Source organism: Artibeus jamaicensis, unplaced genomic scaffold (assembly GCF_021234435.1).
Source record: "Artibeus jamaicensis isolate MK-2021 breed Jamaican fruit bat unplaced genomic scaffold, CSHL_Jam_final contig_797, whole genome shotgun sequence".
NCBI lineage: Eukaryota > Metazoa > Chordata > Mammalia > Chiroptera > Phyllostomidae > Artibeus > Artibeus jamaicensis.
The window spans coordinates 9,212,049-9,230,391 of NW_026521977.1; the positions used below are offsets into that span (position 1 = coordinate 9,212,049).

The 18,343-nt window shown below is 45.4% G+C and overlaps 1 protein-coding gene across 1 annotated transcript; it reads right to left on the reverse strand.

Annotated features, from left to right (window-relative positions):
• Positions 1 to 1,227: 1,227 nt before the first annotated feature.
• Positions 1,228 to 17,543, reverse strand: E2F8 (E2F transcription factor 8). The gene is made up of 13 exons (XM_037150579.2): positions 17,318 to 17,543; positions 15,971 to 16,098; positions 13,876 to 14,154; positions 13,370 to 13,526; positions 11,490 to 11,804; positions 11,138 to 11,299; positions 9,315 to 9,452; positions 7,667 to 7,870; positions 7,263 to 7,350; positions 6,458 to 6,989; positions 2,806 to 2,938; positions 2,294 to 2,688; positions 1,228 to 1,909 (listed from the first exon to the last, which is right to left on the reverse strand). Exons 2-13 carry the CDS (start codon positions 15,983 to 15,985, stop codon positions 1,727 to 1,729), a joined length of 2,601 nt encoding a protein of 866 aa, XP_037006474.2. The 5' UTR covers positions 15,986 to 16,098; positions 17,318 to 17,543; the 3' UTR covers positions 1,228 to 1,726.
• Between the last annotated feature and the right edge of the window lie 800 nt (positions 17,544 to 18,343).

An 18,343-nucleotide genomic window follows, 5' to 3' on the forward strand; every position in this document is an offset into this window, starting at 1 on the left:
ACTTGAGAGTATGTGAAATTTCATTCTTGTATTACTTATTACTGTATTATTTGTTTGTATTACGACTGTAAACCTACCTTTGCCCACCCCTTGGATTAAGCCTCTAAAGGCAGGAACCATTCACATGCCCTTCAAGTAAGGGTAAAAGGCAGAGGTGCTTTGGAATAGTGCATGTTGGTTCTCTAGCGGTGTGAAGGAAGGGGGTCTCTAGGTTCATGTGAAAATCTCTCCCTTCCTAGCTGTACTTTGTTATGCAAACAAAACATGCATATTTAAGTAGATTCGAAAGGGGTAACCTTACAAATGCTCAGATATCCCGGAACAATGTGCTTGCTTCTACCAGAGCTGCGAGGCTCGCATCTGGAGGCAGGTGGGTAATGCATAAAGAGGGCCAGCAGACATGGCTGAGTCCCTGCATGTACTAGCAGCGTGACTCTGGACTTACTACTTTAATTTCTGAGAGCCTCAGTGACCTCACAGTCCTAGCTCATAGAGGTAATGCCTTTAAAGTGAATAGCACAGTGCCTAGCATACAGTGAACATATAGGAAATAGATACATGACGATCCTTTAAGAGCCTGGCCAGGCTCTCACACGTCAATTCTCAGATGCAGTTCATCCCCTAACAAAGAGGGGTCGAGGAGATGCACATATGACACACACCTTAGCTCATGTCTTGGAGCTCATGGGGTTTAGTGTAGTTTCTTGACGGTGGGGGGAATTGGAAACCTTACTGCTGCTTTCCCGTTCCTAGAGCTGGGCCATTGGGAAAGTGTGGTGAGAGGACTGTATCTGCAGCCCCTCCTCGTAGACAGCAGGGGGCCTGGGGAAGATGCTGGTGCGGCCAGGGTGGGCTAGGGAGCAACCCAGCTCCCCCTTTCACTTCTAATCTCCCAGGGTGTGAAGGGAAGCACGTGGAACTTAGCTGCTCGACCTTGGCCAAGAAACAGTGACTCGAAGCCATTTTCACTTCTGTAAAAATGGGCCATATGGAAGATCAAAAGGGAAGCAGGAGGTAGGAACATTTTGTAAACTGCATATCAAAGGGAACCTACGACGTGTTCTCCGTACCAAGAATGTGCCTTGGAGTTTAGTTAGGTAAATTTTCATTTCTCCCAACAGTGCCCTAACTGGCCAAATGAAAGTATTAAATACATATTAGAAAAGTTTTAATTTCAACAATTTTATGATTAAAAATACATTTTATAAATAATTTTTCCATAGACTTGATTGAGAATTGTTGCAAACTTTACAAAAAGACATACTGCAACAAAAACATTAAAATTACAAAAAATATAGCTCCAGCCCTCCTATTTAAAAATACATTATAAATCACAGCTTTTTCTTTGTGCAAAGTTTAAGAGAATGCTGTGTTAGGCATGTCACATATTCATTCAGAGATGTAAACTTTAATACAGTTACTTTGCATAATGGCATAGTATAGGCACAGGTGAAATAATTCATTCTTTCCCCCCTAGAAGCTAGTATACCTTAGTTCAACATTTTACTTTTATTTTTTTAGGACTGATGGGTGAATTTAGTTTAATACAAATACATATGTGTGTGTGTGTGTGTGTGTGTGTGTAAAAACAATTCTTTGTTTTGAAAGTAAGAAAATCCTCAACATATTTATAGTATTTTCAGAGACCGTATTCTCCAAGCCAGTCTGAGTACACCTTCTCTCTGAAGCAACTCCTTAGAAAATGAAATGAAGCCGAATTTGTCAATTAACCGACATCCTCTGTTGAGACTTCCAGTTTTCGCTGGGGGACAAAGAGGGTCCCTGTGGAGGTTTTATTAGCACCATCGAAATCTACGCAGGAGGAGCCCATTGATTTCACTGGTCCGCCTGGGGTACGGAAGAAACTTTCAGCCACTAATTGTGACCCTTTAGGCGTTACTGGAACAGGCTGATTGGAAAGAGAGGAACGGGGGAAAAAAAGGGTCAAACCCAGACAAGTAGGCTGTGGCATTGTTCGAAGGCTGGACTGGAAGGACGTGTCACACGTGGGAGCCCAGCACCACTGTGAAATCGGCTCGGTGAGCCTGGGTGAGTTCTATATTCTCAGGTAGTTTTGGTTAAGGCGAGAGAAAAAGCTCATGGGAGCTTAGTAACAGGGGCTGCCTGCCTGTACACGCTTCCCATGTTTGGAGAGGAGGTAGGCCTTCGCTCTCCTCACTCTCCCATCCTTTCCCTCCCCAGAGAAGAAAAGCAAGAGTAAGTCTCCCAGGACACTGACACTGGAGACTGAATAACCCAAGGAAAGAAATAAGTTAAATGAAAAAACTCTTACCTGTTGTGCCCCTGTCACAGCGATGGACTGTCCATTCGGCTGGTTCTGGCCCAGGGCAGGAGAGTCGTACCTGGTGGCCCGTCCTTGCTGAGGGCCTGCATTTTCTGGTCTGACACTAACGGCCTCTAATCTTGGAGACATGGGGACAGTTCCGGGCCCAGGGCTGGCAGACACCTGTACACTGGGGGAGATGAGCCCCAAGTGTTGCAGGGTGAAGTTGACAACGGCTGAGCTTGGGTTCTGGATGGGAATGGGGTGGCTCGAAGTGAGAGCCGGGCTGCTCCCCACAGGTACAGCCGTCATGGAAGTTGGGGAGACCATTAACTTCAGGGGTGTTACATGAAAAGAGGGAAAATTAACAGCAGTGAGTTCAGATGATGTCACTGGAATAACACCTGGAAATAAAAGGGAGGAAAATGTCTTCAAAACACAGGCATTTATCTGAGCAGCTTACTGGACTTAGGAGAACTTGAGACCGCCCCACAATAGAAGGGCATCTTACGTACACTCACCTGCGATGGGGGAGCTGTAAATCCTGTGGTTCGGAGAAAGCGTACCTGAGTTTTCTTTACAATGCAGGACAGACTCTGCCCCCAGGGGAGAGCACTGGGTGAGAGGGATTAGGTATCCTGATGGGAACAAGGTCTAGAAAACAAGGAGGGGTTTATTTTACACGTGAATACTGGAAGAAAAATGGCACCTGCCTCTTCAGGACTAATACAGCTCGGTGATTGTCTCATGAGACTAATGCCTCCCAACGATACAGGCTGCGGGCAGGTACCTCCCTCCTATGCCAACTTGTCCTGAGTGATACAAACCACGTGCTTCTAAATGCCTTTTGTGGTCTTGGGGGAAATGTCCTAAAACTACCACTGAGCCTGTGTAGAGTAGGAGTCCCCCAGCAGACCCCCTTCACACGGGCACTCTAAATCCTGCTTTCGGAACGGCTTGGTGTGCCGTGGTGCTGACCATCAGAATCACGCCAGTGCCGTGGGACACCATAATGGTGCGGCTGTGTTACTACTGACAGTTCTTGAATTACATAGAATGGTAGTTCCCAAAGAGTATTCTGAGGGACACTAGCTTCATGGGATGCAAGCAGGCACTGCTCGAATCCTGCTCAGATATGTTTGGGAAATGCTGAATTCAACAAAGGAAACTGGTGTTTTAATTAGAGAAGCTCTGAGGGTCTAAGAGGGGCCTGCACTGTAACTCTGCAAGGGGGCGTCGTGCATGTAGCGCTCCCCAGGCCGCCTGGCAGCTGCATTTTTTGGTAGTATCGGAATTCAAGAAAAACATTTCTTGAAATGTTGATGTGGAGAAGGGAGTTGCCAAGCCACGGGCCCAAATGTGGCCTCCTGCCTGTCTGTGTGAAAGTAAGGGCACGGGGACACAGCCGTGCCCACTCATTTATGTGCCGTCTGCGGCTGCTTCCCTGTTGGTTTTTTTGCAATGGCGGAGTCGAACAGGTACAACGGAGGCCATAGGGTGCACAAAGCAGAAATACTGACTAAATGGTCCTCTGCAGAAAGGTGTTCACAGGCCCCCGACTTAGAACAAAGGAGCTGCACAACCACAGATTTGTTTCTAATGCTTTAGGTTCTAATGACACCAAGCACATGCACTTACACACACTAAAGGGCATGGCACTCACAAACTACAGGTATAAACAGTGAACTGATTAATTCACATTAGTGGACCTAACTGTCACAGAGCAAAAGCTTTAGGCAATAAAATTATAGACCCGATGGAAACAGCCAGAATGCTGGGCTGTGTGTTTCTTCTCTCCGCCTGCTGGAGCACTGGATTTTACCAAATGGAGAGAACCGGGGGTGGCTGAGCCGCCCAAAGAGTCTGCTTCGGCCTTACCATGAGTAGGACTGGCAAAAACTAAATGCAGCTCTTGTAAAACTGGGGACCCTCCTTTTATCTCCCTCCAGATCCTTCTGGACATTGTTAAAACAACAGTCCACACTTTGATGCAGTGGTTCACAGTCCTGTCTTTTCCTTAGGAACCATTAAATCCAGAATCCACACTGCTAAAAGTGTACCACAGACTTCAATTTTTGTTTCTAAGATGCTTAGCACTGTTCATATTCTTTAATGGAAGGTTCCTTGAAAGCTGCAGGAACAGAAATTTTTAAACGAGTCAATTTAGGGATTTTACAAATCGTCTTTGCTATTGTTAATCCTACTTCCTTGTAGTACAAGTTACTTTGGTTGATGGTTTAATTCAATGCTTCAGCAAAACCTGTAGTACTCTAATAAGTATTATTTTTCAATTTTCTACAAATTACATTCTTCATAATATCCTTTAACCTGTAATGCTGATTCCTTTTTTTTTTTTTTAACTTGAGAACTGTTAAATTAGCAGGATGGATGAATTTGACATATTTCAAGTTGAATGTTATCTCATTGAGGCCACATCAGCCCTCTTCCACCCGCCTCCACAGCCTATTTGATTTTCATTATGGCTCTTATTATTCACTACCTGACATATTTGTGTTATTTGTACACTGTCTCCTCTGCTCTCTCATACCTGTAGCCTCTCCGTAAATGTTCACCAAATGAATTAATACACAAATTAACACACTTTCTTTGTTTTGCTCGGTTTGTGCTAAGAAAAATGGTTAAACTGAAGTCACAGAGATGAAAAAAGAAGGAGGGGGTATGGGAAATCTATCCACTGAAAACCCTAATCCTGAATATCTAAGCAAGCAACAGGAGACCACTATTAAATTACTCCACTGGAACCAGAGGATCGCAGTTCAGTTCTCAGTCAGGGCACATGCCTGGGTTGCAAGCCAGTTCCCTGCAGGCCAGTTCCCAGCAGGGGACGCACTAGAGGCAACCATACATTGATGTTTCCCTCTCTCCTTCCCTTCCCCTCTAAAGATAAATAAATAAATAAGTAAATATTAAAAAAAAAATTACTCCACTGGCCAGAAGAGATGATGGACCTCCCAGAAAATCCAATCAGTCTAAAGCCTTACAATTTCCCCCCTAGCATGGATATTAAGTGCAAAATGATACTGCAGTAAGAGATGTTTTGAATGGTTACCATGAGGCCATCCTGCGGGAAGACTTGACAAACTCTAAAGCTTCCTTAATAACAACAGTTACAGATAATACCCTACATCTTATACTGCACCTTAAAAGAATCACAACCCCTTCGTGTGTGTCATCCCATAATAAATTCACCTGGCCTCACAGAAACCACAACACGACCCTGGGGCAAGTGCTCAGAAGCAAGTATTGCCAAAGGCAGGTGCTGCTTTGACTTGGTCCAGGGCACAGTTCTTCACACCCAGTAGATGATCGGGAAACCCTGGTAGAACAAATTCTTCAGAGATGTGAGGAAACAATATGTAGAGAAATAAAATAACTTGAGTTAACAGCAGGGGCAAAATAAGAGATTAACTTCCACTTCCACATTTTGTGGTGATCATGGCTTTCATATATAATTGTCCTAATGGAGGAAAACGAGACAATGTGTGTAGAAGTGCCTAATCCTTCTGACCTCAGGTGTGTGGGTCGGCATCCAATAAATGTTAATTCCTTCTTGATAAACTCCACCTAGAAAAAAAAGTGATCTGGAACACCCCGCTCCCTAGAAACCAGAGTGTCCTATCAAATACACCTACGATTGGCCAGGATAAAATGTTTCTATTCACACAGAATAGAAATTTTGGGTTAAATTTTAGAAAGTAAAAGGAGGGGGAACAATTTATCTTTCAGGCAACAGATGTCAGTTGCGAGACATCGAATAAACATTAGGTAATGACTCAGAAAGCCGAGTCACTGGAGCCCCGTGTATCCATCCATTCATTTGGGGTTACAACTGCTTGTAAAATTATTTAAGACTTTCGCGACAGGTGTTTGCATTCCAGTGTGTGGTAGAGAAATGGACTTGAGGACAACCGCCCGTGGTGCTTTAAAAAGAGCAAATAATCCCTTCCTCCAAAGGTTAAAAATGTCCCTGCTGTCATCCCGGCAAGGGGATTAGCTGTCCAGGGACCTTGTTTGGATTATGGATGCTAAAAAAACAGTTCCTTGTCTTCTGAGGGACTGCTCTTCGCCCTGGTGAATTTCACAAGCCCCCAAATCCTCCTTTAATCAACTGGGGCGTTCCCGAAGCTTTGTGTAGTACAAGGGTGTACTTACCGTGGGAACATTTTCGTGTCCTTTCAGGTCTTCTTTAAATTTCTTTTTGGAACCAGTGTCCTCGACGATGCCTGTCCTCTTTGAGCCTCTTCCTCCTGCAGGTTCTCTGTCCTGGTTCTGTGCACCTTGTCTCTCCGGCACCAGCAACAGGCTTCCAGGCCTGGTGGAGGCACTGGGCTTCGTGGCGTCATTGGCTGCTTCCTCGGTGGTGGCATCGGGGCAGTCTTTCGATCTCGTAGCTTTAGAAGAGGGGTTAGGGCAGACTGTGGGGCTCAGGCCTTGGGGCGGCGTCACGGTTTGGGCTTGGGCTGGCTGCAAGTAGATGGCATAGGACGAGCCCGGTGGACCTTGAGGTAGGATCACGGGCACTGCTGATGACAGTGTGCTGGGGATCAGAGGGACCACGCCCAGGGGCTGGAGGAGGGCCGGTGCTGTCAGGTCCAGCTCAGCATTCACTGGGAAGTCCAGGGGGGCCCCTGGCTGGCAGTGCCCGGATCTTGCCGGCTGTAATTTTGTTTTCTTTCTGGGTTCACTAAAAGACAAGATTTAAAACAGGACATATTTTCTAAAATGTTCTAACATAAACACATTTTCTCTAAAACGTTCTACCACTTTATAGAGTCCCAGATTGAAGCTCAGCTTTTATGAAGCTAGCAGATAGTCTCTGTGATAATTGCGTATGCGTCAAAGAAAAGATTATCCCACCAGTTTCCAAGGCCTGTGCCTGTTCTTACATAAAACAAGGAATCCTAATGATGCAATTAAAGGTGGTTCACCCTGTTACTAAAGAGCCCTGCCAACCTACCTTGATTGCGCTTCCAACTGCATTTTGCAAATAGCTGCGAGCTGAGCCATTTTATTTGGGAAGGGCACAGGATTCTGCGAACTCTCAGCTGGTAAAACAGAGAGAAAGGAGGGGGTGGGGTTGGTCAAAGCAAAAGAATAAACGCTCATGCAGATGACACATCACCAAAGCCCAAGGAACGGAAAACATGCACCTCCCCCGAAATCACACAGAAATTAAATGAAAAAACCCACGAACTACTTTTTATCCTTTAATTTATACATGAGTTAGGCTTCAGGTGGGGTTAGGCATATGGATAGAAAAACAATTGTCTCACAAGCCCCATCGGCAGCAAGTAAACTTAAAAATAGATCAGATAACAAGGAATCCTGGCGAGCAGAGCCCTGACATGATTGAAAATGCACCTCTGTTGGTCTTGATAGGGCTACTGGGGGCCGAATTTATCTTCCTCCGGTCATTCTCGATGCTCTTAACTAGTTTGATAAGAGATGGGTGTCGAGTAAAGTTTGGCTTCCCGCGTGTGGAAAAGAGGTTTTTGGCACAGTTCTCCTTTGAAGGCTGCCCCCCTTCCGAGTCTGAGGGGGTGAAGGGAATAACGGGGCTGAGACCTGAAAGAGAGAAGGGCGTGGTGACTCATCTTCCTTTTGGGACGTCGAGTCAAAGCATAGCTCTAAAATGACTTTAGGGATGAAGTGGCAACAATGGCAGAGACCGGTTACGTGCCAGACACTGTTTTAAGGACTTTCATCTACACAAAACCTTGTTTATCTCATTAAATGAATTCTGAGACAAAATTTCACACTTAACATTTCTAAAACCCATTGTAACTTATAACCAGTGGTGTACTGTAGTGTAACTGTCAGTGGTTTTTTTCTTATTGATATATAAAAAGTTGTGCATCTTATAATCAGTGGAGTCTTGATAGGATGAAATATGGTGACCCTCACTGCCGTCGACTGAATATTTATGCCCTCCCCCAAATTTTTATGTGAAATCTAATAATATAATATTAGAAAGTGGGCCTTTGGGAGGTGCTACGGTCAGGAGGGCAAAGCCTTCTTGAACAGATTAGACCTCACAGAGGTCCCCCTTTCTACCACGTGAGGTTACAACAAAAAGAAGGTTGTCTAGAGCACAGGTGCTCGACAGGCACTGAATATACAGGTGCCTTGGTCTTGGACTTCCCAGCCTCCAAAACTGTGAGGAAGAAATTTCTGTTGTTTATAGGCCACTCAGTTTACAGTATTCTGTGACAGCAGCCTGAACACACTAACACACCTCAACACCTCTACCAGGGAAGTACTTCTCAAGAAATGCATCCGCATTTCAGGGATATTAACCAAGTGAATCATGGGCTCTCAGCTAGTAGACTGTTAGGCCTGGGATGTGAATTCCATCACTGTGGCCTCAGAGCCCGCACTCCAAATCCCTGTGCCAAAGGACTTCTGAGATTACATCCCAAATCACAGTAACCTCACAAAGGTGCCATGGTTCTTCCTATTTTGCAGGTGAGGAAACCCAGCCTTGGAGAAGTAAGGTGCCCAAGGCCACACAGCTAGTTAAGTGCTGGAGCTGAGTCTGGAAGCTAAGCCTCCCTCTGCCCCCATGGCCCATGTTCTTGCCACTTTCCAACACTTCTGTGTGGGAGCTTTGGTGGAATGCAAAATGTCAGAATCCCACAGCTGAGACAGAGGGGACTAGAATATTGATACTGGAAAGAACTCATTTCATATTCTCGATATGCATAAGCTCTGTTATAGTCGCTGGGAAGCATAGTAATGACAGCAGCCGTGTCTCATGTTATGTGATGCTTTCGACTTTTTCAAGTCCTTTCACATACAGATTCTATCTCCTGGGTACCGTACGGGAGGTGGTTACGGATCTTGGGTTGCTGATGGAGCCAGAAGCCAAACTTTCCCTATTGACACTCATCTTTGTCTTTTCAATCACTTGTATATGGGAGTGTGGGTAGGAAGGGGAAGGGAGAATATCTCTGAATATGCATTAATTCAAAAACAACGAGGCAAAGAATTTAAGAAAACAAATACATACCACTGGAATTAGGACTGATTTCTGGGCCTGTCCATTTAAAAGCTGGTTTTCGACCTCTTTCTTCATTCACATGAACTTTCTTGATAAGATCCAGGCTACTCAGAACATTAGCTATATCATACAACCTCCTAATTTTTGCTGGGGGAGTAAAGTTTATAGAATAAACCAGTTAATGGAATAACAAAAGATCAAAGGCTTCTGCTTCATAAGGATTTCATATATTCGAAGAGCCATCCTAAACATCAATGTCAGACAGACAAAATGTGAATCTTTTAGAGGTACACTAGTGCTACTGCTGTGACTAAAACAAGCAGTTTTAAATACTGAAAAGGATCAGTTACTGCTGGTACTAACTGGTGAAATGACAAAAGCACACGTCAGAAAAGGGAAAATGATGTAATGAGGTCACCTTATCAGGAACTAAGTTACAGACTTTTTTGACAGAAAGTCTCTATTGCTAGGCACCTTCTAGTGAGGATTCAGAAGAATTTTAAAAGAAATAAAGCACCAATGATAAATGCATTGCTTTCCTGCTTGTGATACTTTATAAATGGAGATCGATTTACTATCACAAGCATGGAAAGTTCCAGAGACCATCAAAACTTGTAAACTGTTACACTGTCCTCATGTACTACGCAAAGCATAGATTTATTAATTCTACAGAACTGAGATATCTTAAAGTTTTGTTAGAAAGTCTGCTTTTACTTCCAGCTTGATCGTACCAAATTATAAACTGAGCCCCTTCTCCATAGCCATGCCAGAGGGTTCCGAGTTCCCCGGGGGTTTAGCAAATTACACAGCTCCAGTTCCAGGGATGGTTTCCAAGGCTGTGACTAACCAGGGACACGGAGAGCAGAAAGCTGGCTGGTGACTCAGAAAAGCAGGCAGCCCATCAGTAGCAGTGGGGAGTGTTTTCTGAAATCGCAGATCTCCCAAGGCAATCGCCGGCATTACTGTGTTTCTCTCCACTTATTTTTATCTTGATAGAGACACTACCAACCTGGGGATGTCTGAATGTATTTTCATAGGACTGGTATGGCTTTTCAGGGACAGGAAGGGTGTGTGACAGCCCCCAGGCACTCCCACAGCCTCTGCTGTTGCTGGAGGTGGCTTTTCCCCACCACACAGCAGGCTCCTCCAAGTGTTCCATGCTCAGGCTAGCCTCATTCCCTACTTGGACGTTCGCTGATGCCTCCAGGAGAGAGAGGGTCTGCAGCAGACCCCTCCCCATCTGCTGAGCTCATCTTTCCACACCCTTTCTCTACCTCCGTCTCTTTGTGGAGGTTCCTACAAAGTCTGTTGGAGAGGTGGGGACACGAGTCTGCAGCAGGGACCCAACCTATAATCCCATTCCAACTCTGAGCAAATATTCTGGCTATAGCCATTCTTTCAAACTGGCAAACCAACTGTGCTGCAGGTGACTTCTGGTGACAATATTAGAAGTTATTTGTATTTGCACATATGAGAGAGTATAAAGAGCAGAAGCCAGGGTTCCAGTCCTACAATTTACTCCTTATTTAGACTGCAGGCAACTACAGACTGTATATTAGTAAAACAAGGACAGTGCTACAGTATCAAATGAGGTAACCTTTAAGGAACTGTTTATAGGTCAAAGTGTCAGACAAACAAGAGTAGTTACATACATCTGTTTGAATCCGGCCCACTAATTAAAGCCATGATTATGGCTTCTGGGGAGAAAATCCAAAAGCACAATTAGAGAAGACTTGTTTATATAGCAACTGTATTTGGAAATCCGTTTGTAACTGAGATTTTATTGTTTAAATAAGAGTAGGTCCCAAAGCCCAGGGAGTCATGACACTTACTTTTAAACTTGCTTTTATCCAAATCTTCCACATGGTCCTCCCCAATTAAAATCTTGGCAGCAATTTCTAAGCTCACTATCTGAGGCGTCGACACCAAAAACAGCATCACGAATTTCTGGCTCATCACTCTTAAAGACTTGTCTTTGCGGCTGTTTACAGAAGCTTTGAAGAAGGATGAGGATTAATGAATTAAAATTCATCAAGGGACAAGTGACGTCTAAAGTAACAAGGCTAAAAATACTACCAACTGATCAGAGCTGACAACTGTAGCATCTGAGGCAGCAGTAGCTTCAGAGCAGTGTCTGCTGAGGAGCCTTTTCTTCAGACCCCAGAGCTCACGAGCATCTCTCACCTGCCCGAAATTCTACTCCAGGGAGTTCGACGAAACACATGTCCGGGTGTCCGTTTTGGTCAGCGTTTGTCTTGATGATATGATCCTCTATACTGTAACTCCTACTGAAGTCAAACTCCTGTTCATAGTCTCTCTTCTTGATCATCATGATCTGCTCGGCATATTTGTTTTCCTCCCCGACGCTTTTCAAAGTCCCAAGGGTTTTGTTGAGATTATGTCGCCCATGCCAAGTGTACCTGTTTTTGGCGAGGCGGCTCACCATGTGTAAACTCTCTAGGACGTTCACGATATCGTAAATGCGTCGACGCTCAACATCTGCAAAGGATGAGCAACTGTATGTTACTAGGATCAGATTTTGCAACGTGTACAGAACTGAATGACTTTTTCTCCCACGGCTTATTTGTCAGTAGGTTCTGGATGATACAACTTTACTTACACTCAACAAAGGAGAAGATGAGAAAGACATGTTCCTGCTCCCAAAGGGTACAAATTAATTAATATGAATGGAGGTACCATTTATTGAGGGTCTACTGTGTGCCACAGCTTTAAAAAATTTCCAGCCTAAGCCTGAGAGGAAGGTATTTCCTGCACTTTCATGATGAGCACACAGAGGCTCAGGCTGGCTAACCGGCTCACCCCAGGGCACAGAGCCAGTGAGAGGAGTCTTAACGACTCTAAATCCCACACTTTACAACCTGTTTACTATGTTACTCCCCAACACACACACGGCTGTCATATGATAGGTACCAGGTGCTCTGATTTCTCGCTGTTCCTGGAAACTGCCAGACATGCCTTTGCCCAAGGGCCTCTGTGCTTGGTCATGCCTCTGCTTGGAATCCTTCTCCTAGACGTCTCATGGCTCTCCACCTCAATTCTCTCATCCTTGCCCAGAGGTCGCCTTCTCAAACTGAGGTCTGACCCGACAACGTAATTTAACACCACAAAGCACGCCCCGAGTGCTCCCAATGGATCCTTCTTCACCCTGGTCTACATTTTCTTTTTCTCCATAGCATGTATTACCTTCTAACTTATGTCCTTTGAATATTATCTAATGTCCCCACTAGAATGTAGATTCCACAGGACAGGCATTTATCCCTTTTTGTTCACTGATGTGATCACAAACTGCTACAACACTGCCTGGCACATAGTAGGCAGTCAAGACACCTGCTGAATTACAAAGTACATCCTACATAGCTACAGTGGAGTGTATGTGAATAGATGAATCTCAATAGCATATTCTTAAAATTAAGTAAAGTTGACATTTATAAACATGTATTAGAAGGGAAAAACTTTATGGCATACTTGCTATATATAAAAATACCCTGCATCTCTCTTCCCAGTTTATGATATTTTCATGACTGCAAAGGCAAGCCATCTTTGCCATAGACCTTTTTATTTATAACCAGATTTGAATCCATAAATAGAGGAATAAAAGGAGGCAGGGGAACACAGTAATTTTGCTCAACACTCAGAAAACGCACTGGTCCTCGGAATCGTGCTGAGTGGCAGGGAGCGCTAAAGCCTTGCTCCCAGACAGCAGCGGATAATCATCATGACCCACACAGACACCATTCCACAGACGGGCTCTTCAACCGCAGAGCCCAGAGAGAAGGTCCAAGTCGTGGCTCTTATGAAACAAGTCGTAAAACAATGTTGCCTTCCTCTAAAGCTGCAGGCACTTTTGAAATGCCCTCAGAAGCAATCTCCACTGTGAAAACTATATGCCTGTATTCTTACATTAATAGGGCTTTAGAGATTTATAATTCCCTATGGCCTAGTTTGTGTCACTACAAACACTGGCTAGACGAGTGTGGGTAAGGAGCGAGGCCACGATGTCACTTTAACTGTTAACCATTTCAGTAAGCAGTTTGCATACTTACTAAGCTCTTCAGCTACTTCGTCAAGACAGATGTCATTATTCACGGCAGGGTTGGGATACTTAGGATATCGTGCTAAGAATTTATGACACAACAACCCTAAACTTTTCTCCTTTCGACTTGGTTGGGATTTCTCGTATTCATCTCCTGATAAGTGTTCCTACAAAGAAAGAAGCAAACAATGTCTTATTCTGAAATAAAGTTTGACAGATTTATTGGGGGCCTCTGCACTCTTTGACTAACACTGGTATGAGTGCTTCACTTCAACAGCTGCAAAATTTGGGGGAGAAAAAAGGTAGGGAGCTGGTATACACTGCTTGGCGGATCTAAAAGGAAAGTTTGAACTGAAAGTAAGTCAAAGGTTCAGAATTCCATGCTGTATTGGGTGGGGTCTAAACCTTCTGGTGCTTTGAAGGAGGCTGATAGTCTGTGGCTGGCGATGCTTTATACTGCTGCCATTCAGCTACTATTCTCCCCCCCCAGGTCCCTCTAGTCCTCTGTAAACCTACGTGCAAACAGTCCCTGGGCTCTGGTAATCCATTCCTGTTGTCAAACAGCCCCCTTTTCTGATCTCTGTTGCGGATCTCCGGGCTCACAGCACTGATGAGCATTTTCAGGTTGGCTGTTGGCGTCCAGGGTTCTCCCTGGGAGGTTTCCTGGGGCTTGGTGGGTGTGGTCAAAGGGCCAAAGTCAGACTGGGTCTCCGACAACACTGCGTTTGCTGCAGTAGATTCTTTCAGCGGTGTTTTCATCTGTCCCCTTTTATGTGGCTCAGAAAAGAGATTTTCCTGGTTTAAAACAATAATTAAATTCACTGTAAAACAAGATTTATCAGATAGTCTTTGACTCTGGGAATTATACAATAAATGAAATATTGCTAAGGAAAAGAACACCTAATGAGGTTGTAGAGTTGATTATTTTAGTCACTATATTAATACTTGTCCATTCTAAAAATTAAATTTCCCATTTTAAATTATGTAACAAAGCATGGACTTATTTTTTTCATCTTTTATTTTAAGGACTTAAAAAATCAAAACTTATATTTTTTAACTTTTTATGTTGAAATAATTTTAGCTTTAGAGAAAAGTTGCAAAGATAGCAAGGAGAGTTTCTATGTATCTTTTGTTCAGTTTCCCCTAACAGAAGCGATAATTTTAAATGATCCCAAACTTCTAGTTTACTTTCACTCATGAAACTGTACTGAGTAAAGGCCTCCATAGCAGAAGCCATGTCCCATTCATCCGTGTATCCATCTAGCACAATGGCTTGCATGCAGTAGGTGCTCAATAAAACACCATTGATATAGAAGAGTCAGAGAGCCCCGGAGGTGAGGGTGAGGGCTAGAATGGGCTCACACTTGTTGGCAAAATCTAGTAGGGAGCAAAATCCAGAGTGCCAAGGACTGGGGTTTCTGACTGGGAAAGGCTGCCCTCTGACTATCTAGTCCTTCACTTTACAGATGGAGAAGTAAAATTAGTTACTCAAAGCCCCAGAGCTACTTCTTTGCAACCAGGAAGGCAGGGCAGGGGGATGCAACTCAACACAGAATGCCACTGGGACATAAGAGGGTGAATCGACAGTAGTTCTTAAATTAGATGAATGGAGAGCATGTTTCTTCTTTTGGCCACTGGGGACTTCACGAATCCTTCTAGTCTATTTTAAAGAAAATGCTTGAATGCTTACAATTAAGTGAAAGAATACTAAGACACACACGAATTCCTCAAGGACTTTAGAAACAAAGATGGATGGGACTATTTTGTATGCCTGTGACTCCTCAAGATTTATCAAGTGCTTTTCCATTTGTATTTTCACCAAGTGCTACTGTCCTAATTCTGCAGAAGAGGACAGCCAGGCTGAGAGGCGGCACAGGACTTCCACCCTCAACCTGACTACAGTACTGTTCCATGGAAGTCAGTGTGAGTTATCCAATGGGAAAGGCTCCAGAGCACGAGCACCTGGGAGGTGCTGACCCAAGAATAGGGTTTTTCTAAAGGCTGCTGTCCCTTACCTTGGGCTATCAAGGTAACGGCAATTTTCTTATTTGACTGACATATAAAACTTGTAGGAAAGTTGCATATTTCTTTTTTGTTAACCTCGAAGTAGAGTTAGTTGAACACCAATCAATTCACCCCCTCCTGCCCTGACACTGAGAATTCTTTTGTAATTTTACAGAACTGTTTTTCTCTCAGTGTTTGCAGCCCCCATAGTTCAAGAAGCTGGGGATTTGGGAGGAAATTATCTTAAAAAAGAAATCCAATCTCAAACCATGTCAAATGCCCTCTTCTAAATTCCTTTTGTTCAAGAATTCTCAGAAAAACCATAATGAGACTAACAAATTTTATTATTCTTAAAAATAACTTTTCTTCCTGCTTATTTCTTTCAGACTTCCACCAAATCTTTTATTGAAAACTAGAAAGACAATTTTAACTCTGGGCAACTCTATCACTCTTCAAAAATTAAACTTCCCTTCCTTCTGGGTTTTTAAAGGCTAACTAGAAGGGGATGTGGCATTAATAAGAGATTGGATATTGAAAAATTATGAGTTAAATCAGGATGATATTGCATTTAAAACTGCAAGGATGAATACTGAAGTTAAAAAGGTACCTTTTCGTTCTCCATCCTGTAAATGTCTCATACATTTAGAATTTCTTAAAAAGTAAAGAATCTGAAGTTCCTCCTAATATCCTGATGGTTCAAGTAGTCCAATCAATTCTGTTAAAAAGTTTAGTATCCTTAAGGAAAAAAGGAAATAGAAAAATTAAAGAAAAATAAAAGCAGGAGATCCGCTGAAAATTCCTTCATGGACACAACAGGCTACTGAAACAAAGACTAACGAAAACTGACAAACTGCACTTACATTTTATTCCAGACTAGAGATAGCCCCACTGGGCAGGAAACTACATCAAACGCCAGTAAATTCTTTCAGCAAACCGATCCGCTGCCACGAGACTTCAAGCAACCCACAGAATTTCCAGTGACAGCCCTTTCCCACCTTTAGAGAAGTCAGGCCATTCTCGGGGCCCCACCGAACGGACTGTAATAAGCACCAGCACCGACCTAAGTCACAGATCAGGGTTTGAGACTGAGCTCGCGAGCCCAGGTTCCCGCTGAACTGACACGACCCTAAGTATTGGGATAGAAGTCTGCGTGTAGATGCCTGCATTTTCCTCCTGACACGCACGTGCATAAGGTTCAGCAGTGAAGTTTTGGGAAATAGCTTCATAGAAAACTTCCAAATTCAGTCCTTAAACTCCAAACTTAATCTGGGTATTTAAAGAACGCCTGATGGTTCAAACTTTTTAATTAAGACTTCCCTAAAGTTGCACAGCGCTATGCGCTCGCCATTCGGTTAGCCAGTTCACGCCACGATGTTGGAACCCACTCGGGAAGACTGATTGCCTTTGCTCAGTAAGGCAACCAGGTACTGTCCCGCAGGCGCCACACGCTCAGTGCTCAAAGCACTTCCCCAAAGCCTGGTCAATTGCCCCTCCCCCCACGTCCTCTCCTGTACGGAGCCCGCGCTACAGGTTTCCGGACAGCATCCCCTAGGTTTCCAGGGCAACAATCCCCGACCAATCAGAGAGCCAGCCACAGGCCTGCGATTCGTTGGCGCTGCCAGGGCGGTCCGGACCTTCCGCCTTCGATTTAAAAATTTGGCGCGGAAAGCCGGAGGTGGCCGGCACCGCCCCTTAGTTAGGCTGAGCCGGAGCGCGGGCAAACCGCGCCCCAACCACGGCATCCCAGCCCCTCCCCCTCGCTTGCCCCCTCCCCTCTGCGCGGGAGCTCAGCTCCTCCCTCCCTGGCTCCTGGTGGAGCGAGAGGCGGGAAACGGCCGGCCGCCACCGCTGCTGCTGCTGCTGCTACTGCTGCTGTATCCCTCCCGAGCTTTCTCCCAGTGCCGGTTCTGCCAGGCACAGCTTCCCTCTGAGTCCCGCTGATCTGTCAGTTCACCTCGCAGTTGGAGCGGGCGGAATCTGAGCCGGGACTTCTTGGCACCTCTTCCCCGCTCAGGCTCCGGAGCCCGCGAGTCCGGCCTTCAGTCGGTCCTTAGGGCGTGCTGAGGTGGGTGCCAGAGGGAAAGGCCGAGCCCGGCACTGGCGGGCCGGCGGGAGGGCAGAGGGAGCGTGACCGTCCAGGAGTAGTCAAGCCCCCGATTTGAAATTAACCCGCTCCCCGCGCGAGCAGATCCCGTGGCCGGGGCGGGCCGCTGCCCTCCCCCACGCCCACTCTGCCCTGCCCCGGGCGTAGCGCGCCAATCCGAGCCTCCGGACCCGAACCTGCCGCGAATCACCGTGCAGGCGCCACCCTCCAGTCCCGCCTCTGAGATGGTGTTGGGGAAAAGTTCAACTTCCCCCCACTTTTTTAGAATTTGCAAGCACCCCCTCCTCTTGCTCAAATTTGGGGAATGAAGTTTGGCCCTCCCGGGGCACGCACGTGGGAAGGGACGCGGGCCTTCTGCGACCGCTGCCCAGCCTGAAATCCACTCACCTGCTCGTCGGACTCCAGCCAGAGCCGTTCCCCCTTCTATCCCTAGCGTGCATTAATGTTCTGTCCACTATCTGCCCCATGGTTTCTAGAAGACATTGGTGTGTGGAGAGAGAGGCTTGGCTAACTAACTGGTGACCAAACTGGGTGGGCGCGGGGTCTTGTCCGAGACGGGAGAACTCAGGTGTGTGAAGAGGAGGATGAAGGTTGCACGCTCGCCGAGCTTATTCTGCGTGTCCAAGGTTCCCTCTCCCTGATCTCCCACTCGCTCCTCCCGTTTCCCTCCCTGTCGCCTTCCTTCTCTTTCCCTCTTTTTCCCGTTTCCGAGCCTAGGGCCGCTTCAGCATGAAATATTGTAGAGTTCTAGATTGCTATTCGGATTGGGAGACGCTGTAGTCCCAAACGCTTCGTTTTTCAGACGGGGAACTGAAGCCTGGCTGGCAGCGCTGCCGCGCCTGTACCTGGATCGTTTCCGCCTTCGTTGGCTTGCTC

Excerpts from the sequence above, each read along its gene's own strand:
- E2F8 (XM_037150579.2), bottom strand. Across the intron at positions 6,990-7,262 it reads CAGTTGGAAGCGCAATCAAG|TGAACCCAGAAAGAAAACAA; the intron begins GTAGGTTGGCAG and ends CTTGTCTTTTAG. Across the intron at positions 2,689-2,805 it reads TTACAGCTCCCCCATCGCAG|GTGTTATTCCAGTGACATCA; the intron begins GTGAGTGTACGT and ends TTTTATTTCCAG.